The sequence below is a fragment of the Zonotrichia leucophrys genome, chromosome 7, assembly GCF_028769735.1.
Source record: "Zonotrichia leucophrys gambelii isolate GWCS_2022_RI chromosome 7, RI_Zleu_2.0, whole genome shotgun sequence".
Classification (NCBI taxonomy): Eukaryota; Metazoa; Chordata; class Aves; order Passeriformes; family Passerellidae; genus Zonotrichia; species Zonotrichia leucophrys.
The window spans coordinates 10,980,298-10,995,993 of NC_088177.1; the positions used below are offsets into that span (position 1 = coordinate 10,980,298).

The 15,696-nt window shown below is 38.0% G+C and overlaps 1 protein-coding gene across 1 annotated transcript in view; it reads right to left on the minus strand.

Annotated features, from left to right (window-relative positions):
- The window catches only part of SPAG16 (sperm associated antigen 16), a 374,208-nt gene that overhangs the window by 340,232 nt on the left and 18,280 nt on the right, over positions 1-15,696 (minus strand). The window contains exons 6-9 of the mRNA XM_064718863.1: positions 13,475-13,582; positions 12,117-12,234; positions 10,540-10,609; positions 5,505-5,656 (exon numbers count right to left, since the gene is read on the minus strand). Of these exons, the coding sequence (XP_064574933.1) occupies positions 5,505-5,656; positions 10,540-10,609; positions 12,117-12,234; positions 13,475-13,582 (448 nt within the window). The remainder of the gene's footprint in view (positions 1-5,504; positions 5,657-10,539; positions 10,610-12,116; positions 12,235-13,474; positions 13,583-15,696) is intronic.

Consider the following 15,696-nt stretch of genomic DNA (forward strand, 5'->3'; position numbering starts at 1 on the left):
GGATATACATTTTATTTGCTGCTTAACACCCACTGTACTCTGAATAACTCTTATTGAATTTCTACTCTATTACTACTTGTTCTAACAAGTTGTTTTGTAATTTTGGATTTACTTTTGGCTTTATTTCTCACTTTTTTAAAACAGAATTCTGTTTTGAGGATCCATCTTGTCTCCCCTTAGGGTTCTTTTCTGTAGACTACCCAATTTCAGTTTTCACCCTTTCTTTGACAGTTTCACAGACTTCTAATCATTCTCATTGCTCTGGTGTAGATGCTCTACTTGTCTCCTGAAGAGCTGTGATCAGATGACACAGAAAACTGCAGCCACAGCTGTCCGATTTTCGGCTGTTTGGATGGCCTGGAAAGGCCCGGGGTGGCCCTGGGGCAGCCCACGCTTCAAAGGACGAGAAGAGGCTTCAAATCTTTTCTCGGTCTCGGTGTTTATTAATTGCTTATCTAAAAGATTTTCTCTCGGCCCGACAGAGGTCTGCTCAGCAGCCAGCCATGAGCACACTCCCTCCCTCCGGGGCGGTCACCTATCTTTATACTCAAAGTTACGTGTACAATATTTATCATTTTTCCCCAATACCTTTTACCCTTATTGACCAGTGCACTTTCAGTAATGACCAATCCCAAAGTGCCACCATCACCACAGAAGATGGAGGAGAAGAAGAAGAAGAAGAAGAAGGACAGGACACGCCCCAATTCCTCCATCTTACTTCTCTAAACCCCCCTGTACAGAAATCCTAAACCCTGTGTTTCACTCTCTAATTAACTAATCCCTTCACCATTCACCCCGGTGAAGTCCTCCTACCCTCATACAGGTGTCGTCTCCTGTGTGGGATCAAAGTCCAGCCACCAGACACTTCTGGAACATTCCAGGACTCCCGAGCCCCCCAAGGGTGGTCTCGGTGGCTCAGCACCTCAGTCCTGAGGTGCTGAGATCCCACACACAGCCACATGCCATGTGAAATTAGCAGGAGGAATATTCCACATGCTCCAGGCAATATTCCTGCTTTACACTGCAGCACAGTGTTCAGCTATTCCACAATATTATGTGGTTTTCAACTCATGTTAAGCCTGTTTTACACATCATACCCTAGAGCCTACTCTAATGAAAAGCCAACGATCAACTCCTTCTTATCTTCTTGATCTCTGTTTGTACATTGGATCATTTTTTAAAAGCAGAGCTTTGTACCTCTTCTTACACTGTCTGTTATTTCTTTGGATCAGTTCTCCAAGAGGAATTCCACTGCTGTCCTCAGCTGCACTCACTGTTCCAGCCCCACCAAACCCAGGCCACTTGGTCTGCAAATTCTCTCAGCTTATTTTCTGTTCCATTTTCCAGATCATTAAGGACAATATATCCCTGCAAAAAAGCCTCTTCAGTATATCTGCATGTTCCTAATCTATTTTCCATTAATTAAAAAAAATTGTAAAAATTGTCAGGCCAAATTTCCACAGTTGTTCACAGGAATTAATCTGTGAGACAGCATCCAAAGCCTTTTTAAAACCTAAGTGCTCTTGTATGATATCCATGGTACCTCTTATCCTTCCATGGATGCAATATAGACTGGATTTAAACAATTTTTCCTTGCATACCCATTTTCCCAGTTAATTCTTTCCCTGCTTTCTTGCAGATACTGAGTGAAATTTCAGTTATACACTTCCAGCTTCCTTAGGAATGTAAGTAATAGTGTCTAGTCTATGATTTCTTAGCTTTTAATTTTTATCTCATTTGAAACACAGACATTGTATTTTCTCTTCCTCTCTCTAGGCTGCAGTCCTATATTTGGGTAACTTGTATCAATTTTCTTAGCTCCATGTCTGCAGTTTTATTATCCCAGGGAAGGGCTGTAGAAATAAGCATTCCCACTATTATCTGTCAGTCACCTCCTCTCTTCTGAATATCAAACCAGTGCTTTCTTAGCCACATTATTACAAACACAAAGTGATTGTCTGTTTCATTTATGACCCCTCCTAACTACTGTGGGACCATCTTTCCAGTTCTGTCCTCAATACACCTGTGCTAATTTATATTCAGACTCAATAATCTGATTAAGTAATCACTTGGTTTCGTCTCTCCTTCTACTTGAGAGCACAGGAACAGCAGTTATTGTAAATTTTGTACTCTTTTTCCATAGAACTGAGGAGAAACTACAGTATAACACATGTACCCATTTGATATTTTAACCCAAAGTCTCATTAATTACAAAAGCCATATCTGTATGATCCCTGGATTTTACTTCTCTATTTTTAATATACACAATGGCCATAATTGCAAAATCTGTTCTACAGAAACAGATAATTCCTCAACTCCAGAAATGTCCAACACACCTTTAGATAAAGTTTTACAGCAAGTAAAACTTGAGAAAATTAAACTGGGCTGTAATACATGTAGAAATATAATTTAGTGAACATAAAGAAGCTGCAATTGTCCTGCTAAGATTACTTTTAAAAGCAGTCAAACATGGAATGTACTTTGAAAGGAACCTGAGAGAATAAAAATAGGAAAGTTTTCAAGAGCATAATGAAATTCACATTATCAGAGGTTCTCTACAATTTTAATGACCTGTGAGTGCATTTTAATTAATTTAAATGTTTAAAGTAGTGCTCTATGCACATTCTTAATCTACAACTACTTCTACTATTGATACTGGCTTATTAAGGGCCAGATATGTAAATAGTTTAGACTAATTGTCTGTTACTACAATTTAATTCAGTCTCATAACCAGGACTGTAAAATCAGGATAATGCATTCTCTTAGGAAAAAATCCTGTTGCTTTTCCACTTACTGTTTCAGTGATAAACTTCCCATCAAAGGGACTGTGTGTTTTAAATGACATGCCAGCTTTTCCAGGATATTGCAGTACCACAATATATGTCTGTCCTTGAAGTAAATGTTCTAGCCCAGCTATGACTCATATTTGCATCTACTTAAAGCACAAGCATTTGTTAGATCACTATTTAGCTACCAGACACAGAAGAGATGTTAAATCATTTCCATCACCATAGTTCACTGCAATGTAACAGTACAGGTAAATACAAACATTTATAATTTTGTCTCAAGGATACAATCGCATGACAATATAGTGGCTTTTCACTGAATGGGATATAACCCAAGTGCCTGAACTTATAAATTGGATAACATGTTCACTCTGAAGTTTTGTAAGCTGTAAAAGTTCACTCACATTTACTGAAGCAGGCTTGACAATACTAGACAGTGAATTTTACCTAGATTTTCCACATCTTCTGTTCTCTTTTTCTCTATTTTTTTTAGTAAATGCATATGCAAATGCAGAATTTCAATTGCATTTATTTCTTCTACATATTCCTCACCAAACTCCAAGGAACTGACCAAATTCATGCTCTGACTCCTAGCTCCTTTGTGGTATAAACAGAATTTAAATAAATCATCATCCCAATAAGTATAAATCAATTTCACCCTTCCCAATAAAACATTTAAATGACTTATGGAACACTTTTCATGTTGATTCACATTGAATCATTTTAAGAAAAAATCTAAATTACATAACACACAGCAGAACTTAGAAGATTTTTTGATACAGGTCAGAGAAGATGAGACACCACACAAGCTTGATTCCAAGTATCACAGAAATTCACCTAAGGAAGGGAAGGCTCTCCTTTATACATATTATATACGTAATTTATATATTTGTTCCCATCTCTTCCTTTTGTTGGGAACAAATATTTAAGACACCTAAACACTTGAATAAGGACACATTATTTTAATTCAATACATTGGATTAGAACTGTAGTTCAATAAATGTGCACTATAGGACAGAGTTCAGTCTCTTCTGTTTTAAACACAATTTTAACTCACCTCTTTGCACTCTAGACATTCATCATTCCCTCTGTCATTTATTTCTTACATCCTAAGCAGTTATCCACATGTACTATCCAAGATGGAATCCTTTATTAGGGGAAAGGAAATATTTAGAAATAATAGATCCAGGAAATGTGAGGTGAAAAAGAACTGTTGTTCCATTTGGAAGAGATGCTAATCTCACACCTAAAGTTTTAGACTATTGCTTAGGCATGGAAAATTCAAACATGCCCCTATTTTCTGATGCCTTAATTCTGCAACTAGCCCAGTTTTCTAATCCATTGATTAAATAAAGACATCAGAGCCTCTGGTGGGACTCCTTTGGGAAACATAAGATCTGTAAAAACACAGATGCTTGCCAGAACCAGTCAACTAACTGTGCTCATGAATTTCAAAGAACAGGAGTCAGACAGGCACACTACCTGTGCAGTTTTTATTTTGGGGGTGAAGCATAACCCTGCTCAAGTTATCCATAAAAATCCTGATGACTTCAGTAGAAACAGAAACACACAAGTGATTTCTTCTTGGATTATGAAATTGTATCTGTTCACAAGTCAGAATGAAGAGAGGAGAAGATTTTAAGAGTCTAGCATGGAAATTTTCCACCACTGCATGAAAACCAGGCAAAGTGGAGATGGACTGACTGGCACATGCCTCAGATACTAACAGGGACAGTATGGAGAAATCTGTTATGCATGGTGAAAAATGTTTCAGTAAGCAACAGAAGAGGTACAGACAGATATAGATGTTTTTATTTGAGGCTCAGGAGCAGAAAAAAGAATGAAAACAGAACTAAAAGGGTATGTTTGTTTGTGGAGGGATGCACTGCCAAAGTGAAACAGATGAAATGCTCTTGCAAAGCCAGACAGAAACCTGAAAAAATTAATTACCATGGACATATTCGTGTGGAGACAGGGGAAGATTGAAGTTGCTTCTGACTATATCATCATCAACTAAAGCTTTTTTCCTCACAGTTTAAACTCTAACTGTAACTCTCAAACAAAAATAGAGCAGTGTAACAGTTTTGGGAGCTTTTGAAATTTTAAATATTACAATGTTTACCCTAATTTGGAAAAATAAAAAGCGTTGTTATGTAGTCCCAAAATGCAACCTCAATAAATAAAACAATTGGAACAAAGTAAACATTCTTTTGCATAATAAAAAGAAATATTCAATCAGGAATTAATTTTGATTTTGCACAACTTCCATCTGAAGCAGTAACTCACATCTGGTATACTCAGATTTAGACACTGACTATTAGGAAATTACCAGTTTTTTGCCCTTAGTCTTGTAGATATCATCCCCTTTAGTCCCAGCTGGAACATTCTGAAATGCTGGAAAAGTTTGCAAGCATTATGGAACACATCAGGATTTCTCAAGTCACAAAAGAAACACAACAGAGCAAGAAGCAATTACAGCCAGTGCTCCTCCTCTGCTAGGATTGGATTCTCAAAATGTAGACTGCTAGCTTCAATTAATCAGAGTTCCTGTAATTCCCTGAAAATCTAATTGTGATAGAAACTTGTATTAAAAAAACCCTAAACTTGTTACCTACCTGTCCTATTTACTTCAGCTAAGCAGGATTTCTTTTAATCACATTGGACAGGTGTCTTTCACCTGCAGAAAGAGGACTGACAGAGCTGGAAAGAACACAGTACCTTCAGATCTCTCCTGCTCATCTTCTTCTCTGCCTCTTCACCTGGATCACTAGAAGAGCTTGCAACAACCAGGAATTTTTTCTGCCTGGCTTCCCAAAGACCTTTCTGGGTGGGACCTTCAAACTCTTTCTTCTTTGTACATTCACAGCCTTCTATAAAATAAAACCAACAAAAATATCATCAGAATGCTTTTTATTTACTCTCCTGGAAGATATCTCCTTACTTAATATTAGTCAGACATATGAAATTCTCAAAGAAACACCACTTGAAATAAGCAGATATTCAGGTTACTGTGCCATCCATATAAAGTATTCCAGGGCTGTGTGTATCTCTGCTCCACAAATAATTTCATCTTATCTAAAGGGTAGCCTAGACTTGGCCCCAAAAATGCAATAATTTTGCAGTACACAGAGAAGCACAGGGAAATGGATGCATTCTTTCACATCCCTCAGAGCCACAGGAAACATCAGCTCACTGCATCCCATCCACCACCAATGCAATATTCTGATTTACAACCCACAATTCTTTTTGTTTCCCTGCACTTTCTGCCACCCTTTCAAACAAGGAATCCCTGATGAATAGGTAACTCAGCAAAGAAATCCTAAGCAGGTAACAAAGCTTTAAATCATCAAAGGTTGGAAGGGATAGGATGAAGAGCACAGCACAAGGCATCTGCCATGACCTGGCAGAAAGGACACTGCTCTCTGACAGCCTTTGCATTGGCAGCTCCCACAAATCCACACACAGCCCTTTGGGATCCCTGTACCTTGTTGCTCTGTTGGATGTACGTGTGTACATGGAAAAGGATGTAATACTGATTTCCAACAGGATTTGGGCACATCCCTCCAGTTCTTTGAAAAAAAAAAACTTTGATTGAAAGAACACATTATACAGCTAAAATCCAGACTGAAACATACTTCTAAATCATTGCTCTTGTAAAATGTTTTTATTAAGACCTTTACACCAAAATGCAAATCTGATGGCCTAGAGCAGAGAAGAAAAAAACCCAAACACTCCCTCCACTCTTGAGGCAAAAAAAGGAGATCAAGCAACACAAAACCTTCCTGTATATCCAGCCTGAGTACAACTGGAACTGGTGGAAAGAAATACACCTGGATTAAAAAAAAACTTTAGTATTTATGTATTCTCAGTGTTTTAAGAGTTGAAGCTACTGTCACAGATACCCTGAATAATAACTTTCTCTGGGGAAAAGTAAAAGGCAAAATTGGTTTGTGTGTCTAACACCTTCTACTCACTTAGTAACTGCTATCCACTAGCATGCTGCTGACAGAGTATTTGGTTTGTTGGTCCTTTTGAGATACACATATATCTATAAAGCAACAGTGTTCTGACAGTTCTGGAGCTTTAAAAGTCAGTAACTATGAAAAAAAGAAAGAACGAGTTCCAAAGAACTGTTGCACTTAGATGTCAACAGCTTGAGTTCAAAGATTTTCTATTCTAATTGCATTGCACATGGAATGGGCACAACCAGGCTAATGTTAAATTTCTTTTTGCATGACCTTCTAACTGCAATTGCATCAGATCAAGGAAAGGGAAAGCACAGTTAACAGTATTAGCAATGAGTTAATTCAACCATGAGTAAAGAAACTCATTGAGTTCAACTTCTGAATATAATTGGGTAATAAATAAGCAGCTGTTGTTTTTAGAAAATACAAGAAGAGTACTGAGCAAGGAGCAGTTTTAGAACATGTTTAGAACCAGCTGCCATAGAAGTGTTCACTTAGGTTTATAAGCAAGCCACAGTCAACACTGCTAAACTCCTGCAGGCAAAAGGGTTTTTTTTTTTCAGAGCATCACTTAAAACTGTGTTTTGATCTGTAAGGAAGAGTGCAAGCACTCTAAGTATACACCAATACCCTAAATGAAATACCAGCTCTCCCACTTTGATAATTAGGTTCCTCTATGTATGATCTTGCTACCATATCAGGAAGGACCAGATTTAAAACACAACCAGTTTTTAATGCAAATCCATTCCTTTCTAAAAAGTAATCTGAACAGAAAAGTACAATTTTTTTCAGAGCTGGTTTCTGAGAGGGCATCAGAGAGAGAGAACCAGCCCATGGGATGACAAAGTCCTAAAAATAATTGCTAACTAGTTCCTCTCCAACTACTACATGTCCTTTATACCAATTTGAAACAAGCAAGGCAGGAGTTATGTTTCTTTAGGTGTTTTAAAAATTATTAGATGTTCTTCTCTTGAAGGATTTCTGTACAAAGCTGAACAGCAGCCTGACAGTGAGACAGCAAAAACTGCTAGTAAATAAATTACATGCTCTGTATTGTGGATGCTATCTTCAATTGTTTGAAATGCAGCAGGATGAAAGCTCCCACATCAAATGCCTGAGTAATAAAGTCAAGAATAGTTATCCTAAAATTAAGTACTGTTAATTTTTTCTACCTAGCTGCCAGATACAAATTTACAATGCAAACTCATTGTGAATACTAAGAGGTTCCCCTTTGTTCTTTATTCTGCACTATATGACTCAGAAAGAAAAAAAACAGCCCCAAATTAAAACCAAACCCACAATCACTGAATGGTTTGGGTTGCAAGGTGCCTTAAAGCTTATCCACTTCCATCCCTCTGCCATGGGCTGGGACACCTTCCACCATCCCAGATTCCTCCAAGCCCTGCCCATCCCTTGGACACTTCCAGGGATGGGGCAGCCACAGCTTCTCTGGGCACCCTGTGCCTCACCACCCTCACAGGAAGAATTTCTTCCTACTATCTCATTTAACCTATTATCTCTCAGCATGAAGCCATTCCCCCTTGTCCTTCCACTAGATGCCCTTGTAAAAAGTTCTTCTCCTGCTTTCTTGGAGCAGATGTGCAGAAGCTCACAGTTCAGAAAATCCAAAACGAATAAAAAGGAACTCTCAGTGCCCTCTAGCCAAGCCAGCATTCCAGGTGTTCCCCAGCCAAGTGAGGCTGTGGGACAAATGCAGCCTGAGGAGCAGTGAAGGGCAATCCCCTGCTGCTGGGCAGAGCTCTCCTCCTTCCCTCAGGCTCTGCACTGCAGTGAAAGCAGAAAGCACCTGCCAGGAGGGGCAGCTCAGCTTGGCCAAGGATCATCTGCCACTCTGAGTGTGCACTGTCCTCTAATTCCAGCATCCCAATGCACAGAAGTCAGCCCAGAACACTGAAAAGTGCAGCTGGAATTCTTTTTACATCTCAGATTTCCAACTCCAACAGCAATATGAATTTTGAGAAAAATTAAGCAAACATTTTTCCAGTATCCACAAGAAATCCATGCTTCTCAGGGTTATACTCTCTCACAAATAAGAATATAATCAGTTTTCAAGAGGCAGCAGAAAGTATTTTAAAGAAACAATATTACCCACTGAGACATGAGCATGACCTACAGAGGGCAATAAAAATTATGTGGTATTAGAGGACAAGGCACTGAAACAAAATGAACTGAAATAGTGATTAATTTATGATACCCAAGGTATGAAGCAAATTAAGACTTGTAGAAGCATAGGGGTGGCTGATGAGCTTAATTTGCGTTGGAGACTGACAAGGGATTTTTAATATAATTATTTATCAAATGGCTCCCTTGCTTGTCACTTCTTGGTATTACAAAGTGCTCTCAAGATTTCTGGAGAATAAACAAGACTGAACAGCCAGAGTGTGGGTTTTAGAATCCAGCAACAAATGGAATTATGTTTAATATGAAAAGGAGACAGATCCATCCACACTGTAAAAACAAGCCCAGGGAAGATCCCACACTATGAATCCTCTATAAAGCATAGATCCTTTATTTATCCTATAAAGAATATACTCTGACTATAAAGCCAGAGTATCTCTTAATAGGAAATGAAGGCAATGCTTCCTAGCCTCTTCACTCAACTACAAACACACACAAAAAAAACCCAAAATAAATGTATGTGCCTACTATTCTCTTTCTCACCCTTGTGTTTTCTAGAGGAACTTTACACAGTGGAAGTAATTCCATGAACTTGGGAACTAATGAAGCTTGATTGCCAAAGGCTGGTGTGACTCAATGGCTTTTCGCCTGGGGTGTATTGCAAGTGCCAAAGGAGGTTTAGGCTTTAATACACAGGGAAAAAATAACAACCAAAAAAAACCCCCAAAACCACTAAAAGAGATACTGAATTAGACATAATTGGAACATATTCTTCAGCTGGGAGTTGTATAGTATTTGTAGGGCTCTCTAATTTCAAGTAAACAGTTCTCTGTGATGGGAGTTCTGCCCATGGCTAAGGCAGGTGCCACATCCCCTTCTCATGTGAACACTGCTGTCAGACAGAGCTCACCACTTCCCTTTGGCACCATCCCACTTGTTTTAAGGAGAATTTCAGCAACCTGGTTTCTTTGAAACTTATCTTACTATCCAATGTAGCTGCAATTGAAAAAATAGGTTCAAAATTATTAGTGGGATTAATGCTGTAAGAGAATGTGATAGCATGAGCTTCATTTACTTAGGAAAGCAGAAGTGCTAGGGTTTTCCTGATGGAGTTAGGAAAAAATAATGTAAAAATTACACAGGGAAGTAGTGTGGTATCAGACAGATACTATTCCAGCAGGTATTATATCATCTTAGCAATCTTCTGCAAAAATGAGAGTCTGGATTTCATAATACCAGGATTTTCAAAAGGTTTCCAGGCCACAGTGTATGCTTTCTGAAGGGTGAGCTGGGAAAGAACACATGAACACACACAAAAAAGGCAATATCAGCAGATACAGTAACAAAATCAGTCACAAAATAGATTTCCACAACAAAGTCCTTCCAAGTCACTCATATATTCCATATTGCCTTCAGCAGTCTCACTCTCCTTAGTGAATACACCTCAGAATAAAATATTCAAATGATAAAAAAACTGCTGCTCAAACACCAGGTCAGCTGACAAAACTTAGTGCAAGTATTTTTGATTTACTGTTACACCATATTTTGAGATGCAACACATCAACAAAAAAAAAAAAAAAAAAAAAAAAACAACAAAAAAAAACCAACCAAACATAGCCAGTCTGAGCCTGGTGATGGGAATATTTTACCTTTTGCCTCCAAGAGCTGCTTAGCATATCCAGACTCTAAACTGTTCAATGCAGCCTGCAAACCTGTAACCTAATTTTAAAAAGAGATAAGAACAAGAGGAAGAAATATTAAAATATTACTTTTGAAGTGTCTGTTCACAACACACAGAATTTATGCTGGTATACTTCATTAATTCCATCTATAATTTTTAAATCTTGATTGTTGTCTCTAAGTTATGAACATAACTCCTAATTTAGGATTCAGAAAGATAATGCAATAGAACACAAACCATCCAGAATCTCTTGAAACATTTTACAACTCCATTAAACAATGCAGACATACAGAATACCAGGGTTCTGACTACACCAGCAACTTTAGAACTGCTGTCACTGCACTGAGCTCAAATTTAATGGCACAATAGGACTTACAGCTTCATCACAACAAAATGTCACTAAATATGGTGTTATGCATTACAAAAACTCATTGCTCTGGAATGAATACAGTTCATAACTGAAGAGGTCCTATAAATATAAATATAAATATAAATATAAATATAAATATAAATATAAATATAAATATAAATATAAATATAAATATAAATATAAGTGTATATATATGTATATACACATATGTATGTGTGTGTGCATATACATATATGTATATACATGCCCCCAAAATTACACAGCATTGGAAATGTTCCATGTTTTGTACTCCTGATTCAGCAGAACTCCATATGGGCTATGGGCATAAATTTCCTTTTTCTTGAGGGCATTTTCTTTTCTTATTGAAATTTCAAACATCTCATCCTCACTGTTTTATAAGCAAGCCCTGAGGTGACCAGAGAAAAACTGAGGCAGAGGAAAGGAGGGAATGAGAGATGAAGACTCTCAGAAGAAGCTGTGAGCATGGTAAATTTATTTCATTTTACACACATATAATTGATGCTACTGCTCAAACAATTGCTGGAATATAATTGTATAAAATATGTCCATATAAAATATAATTTGAGTAGGGTTTTTTCTTCTATTTTCCCTACTTCTTTCCTTAAACACATGCACTGTAATTTTCTGTGATTCCCTCCTACCTGTGCTCATACTGCTTCCTGTCAAAAGGGCAGAATATCTTGTATACATCAGGTAAGATTGGAGAAGAAAAAAAATGTTTAAATATTCCACTCAAGACAGAAAAAATGTCTGATCTCTTCATGTATTTTTTTCTAAACTAGCAGGTCACTCCTGGGTGTATTTGAGAAATTAATAAAATAATTAACAATAATAAAGGAAGTTAAAATAAGCTACTTCCACAGGAATAGATGGAAGCAGGGGATTGTGTGTGGAATATCACAGGAATATCACACCTGCTGCACACTGCTGGCTCATGCAGAGCTGCACTGAGCAAGCACACATAGATCTCTATGACTCTGTGGCACCATGTTTCACACACTTTCACTGCTAATATTTCACCAAATCATGAAACTCACAAAATACTCTGCTTCAGAATACTGCATAAGCTTTACCAGAAATATCCTGTGTATTTTACCAAAGTAAAAACCGAAGTTTCCTTACAGCTGTGCAAGGGGTATTCACTCCTTTTTTACCTGCCCCATTGCTTTGTCTCTCTCCAAACTGGTTAACATTTTCTGTGTCAATGAATTCTGGTATTTTTCTGACATCTGCTTCAGCATTGGCTCATAGGATGCATAATGTGCCTTCAGCCTGTGAGCAAGAGGAGGAAAAATTATTCCTCACAGATGAGTTAAATCAGAGATTTATATCAGCATAACTTTTCCCCTCCCCAAACAAATGAGTAAAATTACCAAAAGGTCAACACAGAGGAGACAGCAAAGCTGTTTAGTATGGAACTAACCAACTGCAATACCACAACAAAGGAGGAAAAAAAAAAAGTTAGATGAATGAATAAGAGGATTCACAGCTTGTTTGGTCACATCTTAAAACAACTCATCCAATTTTGTCCTTTTGTTAATCCTTCATACACATACTGCACATTAATTTTGGCTAATTTGTTTTCTTACAGATGGATTGTATTTCACTGGAAGAAAGAGAACTACAGCTGTTATCTGACTACCAAATCAAATCCTCATCTGGACAAACCAGTCATAATATAATTCTGATTCTTTCTTCACTACACATTACACAGTGAATATTTACGTACTTTAATTCTCAGACAAACTAAGATTCAGACAAAAAATACGTGACACCACCAGCTCCAGAACCACTGCACCCTGCAAAATGCTGAGTCACAGAGGAGAAATCAGTGCAGAGTGCTCCCCTGCATCAGCATGCATGCATTCCAAGGGTGGGGATGTAGAGCACAGAGCTGCTATTGCATGCACTGATGGATAACAATACCAGCAAAACTCAGAGAACTGACTGCAGCTGCAGATGTGAGCCTCTCCCCAGTGTTATTTTCAAACACGTGCAAAGAAAAGATTCTAACTCAGCTCCTATTTAGAAATTAAATCACTATAACTCAGTAGCAATGGACTGGTTTGGGCTTATTTGCAACCAAGGCAATATAGCAAGTTTCTTACTCAAAGTTCAAGACAACAGAAAATGACAGCTGTGAGAATCAGGAATGCAAAGGTTCTGAATTTGGTGTGATATCAGTTACCCTTAAAATGGGCAAAAACAGAAATCACCATCTATTTATAGCAAAAAATCTGGGTAAAAAAAGCCCTATTTTTTTTCCAATGGTTAGAAATACTATATATTTGTTTTGTTAAAATTAATGCACATTGCATCAGAGAAAATCCACCAAAAATAATTCCTTGGAAATTCTTTGATCTGTGTGGCACGATGGTGCCATGGAGCTGCTGTTTAACAGGATATACCAACATGCAGCTAGACTCACCTCAGATTCCTTAATGTTACCTCATGAACCATTCAAAACATTCTATTTAATGCTACATGTATAGCAACTAAAATTATTTTGTACCTTTTCAAGTCACAAACCAGCCTGTTTTTCTCCTGGAGCACTCGCTTGTGATGCATTCGATGGAAGTCTCGTTCTTTCTCCATTTTTAGGAGAGCCTCTTCTACTTTGCTGCGTGTAAAACCAGAAAATGCAGGGCAGCACTGTTAGTCTCCTCCTCTGAAGTGCATCAAGGTATGCTGACTACATATGGAATTAATTTTCAGATCTTGGTAGCACAATTTGTGCTGGAGAATATGTATTTTTGAGGTCTTTTTGCTGCCAGCTGAGGCTCAAGTCCATGGGTACTATTGCATTTCCCTCAGATCCTTCACACAGAATCCATAAGGATTCTTTCATTATAAATCTCAGAGTTGAGGTCAACATTATGTTAAGCACAAGAAGTCTCATAGAGATACAAAAAACAATCCTCTTGTTTAAAATCCTGTGTAAAAGCATATTGGTAATACTGATAATAGACCAAAAATACTGATTTTTAAAAAATATTTACATGACATTTTTGTTGTTGTCTTGCAGATTAATGTGGAGAACCTTCTAAAAAAAGATGGGCCAAAAATGTTTTAGGCTCTCTTCAATCACATTTGTAATCTGTCCCCAGGTGTTCCCTGGATTTGAGAGCAGGCAGCAAAAGGACTCGGTTTTAAAATTAATTGTAAATAAACTGATAACCTGTTATTCTCTGAGCATATTCTACACACAGCCATGGGACACCCTGAGATGCTCTGCTCCATAAACTTCAAAAGAAAATACTCTGCATATATTCAGTACATTTTCTCCTTGCCTTTATTGATATGGGTTTGGCAGCAAAGATTAGTAGATGAATTGTTTAATTGCAAAGGAAGCTTGAAATTAACTTGCACTGAAATTAGATATTTGCTTCTTGCAGATATAAAGCTCATTTCCTCTGCAAGCAGAGCTGAAGAATTAGGTAAAACCAAAATGAAAACTGAGTATGCCAAAATCAGAGGTCCAAAAAGAAGATCCAAAACTGCCAGTGCATTATATTTAACAATTTAAAATATAAATTATTTAATAATACAAATAATTGATATTTGCTGTATATTCAAGCACTCTGTGTGTTACCTATACAAACTACCACAGTGACACATGTACATTTCTGAGTGAATTGGTGCTTGTAGCACAGGCTGAAGGAGAGCCCTTAGTTACCCTGAGTAACCATAAATTTACTGGATCTTTTTCCTGATATTTACAGGATTCCTCTTTGATATTTCCATATTGCCCCATTCTGCCTCTAGAGGACTGACTGCAAGGAGTAAATAAGGTTTGGGCCTTTGTCTCACCCAGCCAGCCCAGAACTCAAAGCCAGAACCACAGACACCCCAGACTGTAACCTCCAGGACATTTATAATCACCTGCATAGGGAAGTATTGCTATATTTTTAAAGAAAATAACAAGTTACAGCATAGCCAAATTTGACACATGAAAGTCTTTCAAACCTCTGGCTGTAAGGAAACTGAGATGCTCAGATGTTAGGTTTTAAAAGTATTTCTATTTCACAGATCAATACAACTGTGTGGTGAAATACAAATCCTCTTCTTCCTCTTCTCCTTTGACATTCTTCCTGTTACATTCTCTGTGACATTCTTTCTGTGTGCATTCTTTTTGTTTTCAGGATATCTTCCCTTCAGCTTGCCAAGTTAAGTGACCATATTTCCTCCTTCCTTCCCTTCCAGTGAATTCATGGCAGCAGCTCTGGGTGGAAGCTGCCCTGGCACTGGAGGGCACACACATCCTGCTGTGTGCACACACCCCTCAAGCTGGCAAACACAGCCACTCCAGCCCACATTAATGATTCTGCTCAGGCTTCTGCCAGCATTTGAGAGGTAAATGAATCCATGGGCTCAGGAGAGTTCTGGGGAACAACTCCCTCATGACACCACGCTCAAAATCTGACTTGCCTTCAAGTCAGAATACAAACCCTGCCCCTTAGAGCTCAGCAGAGAGTTTGTTCTGAGCATAAAAGGTGTTGCTGCAGCCATAGAAAAGCCAATATCCATTTCTTTTAGGGAAGATATATGTGAAAGTCTGCAGGTCTGTCCATTTAAACTTCTCTCAAGCAAGTACTTCTGTTAAAACAGCAGCAGAGGGCAGGGTGCAACAAACCCAAGTAGGGATTTTCAGAGGCAAGTTACGAGCCCTGATCCCTCTGAATTTAGGCAGGACTACATTCCCTGAGATGCTGCAAGTTGTAGCCCTAAAATTTT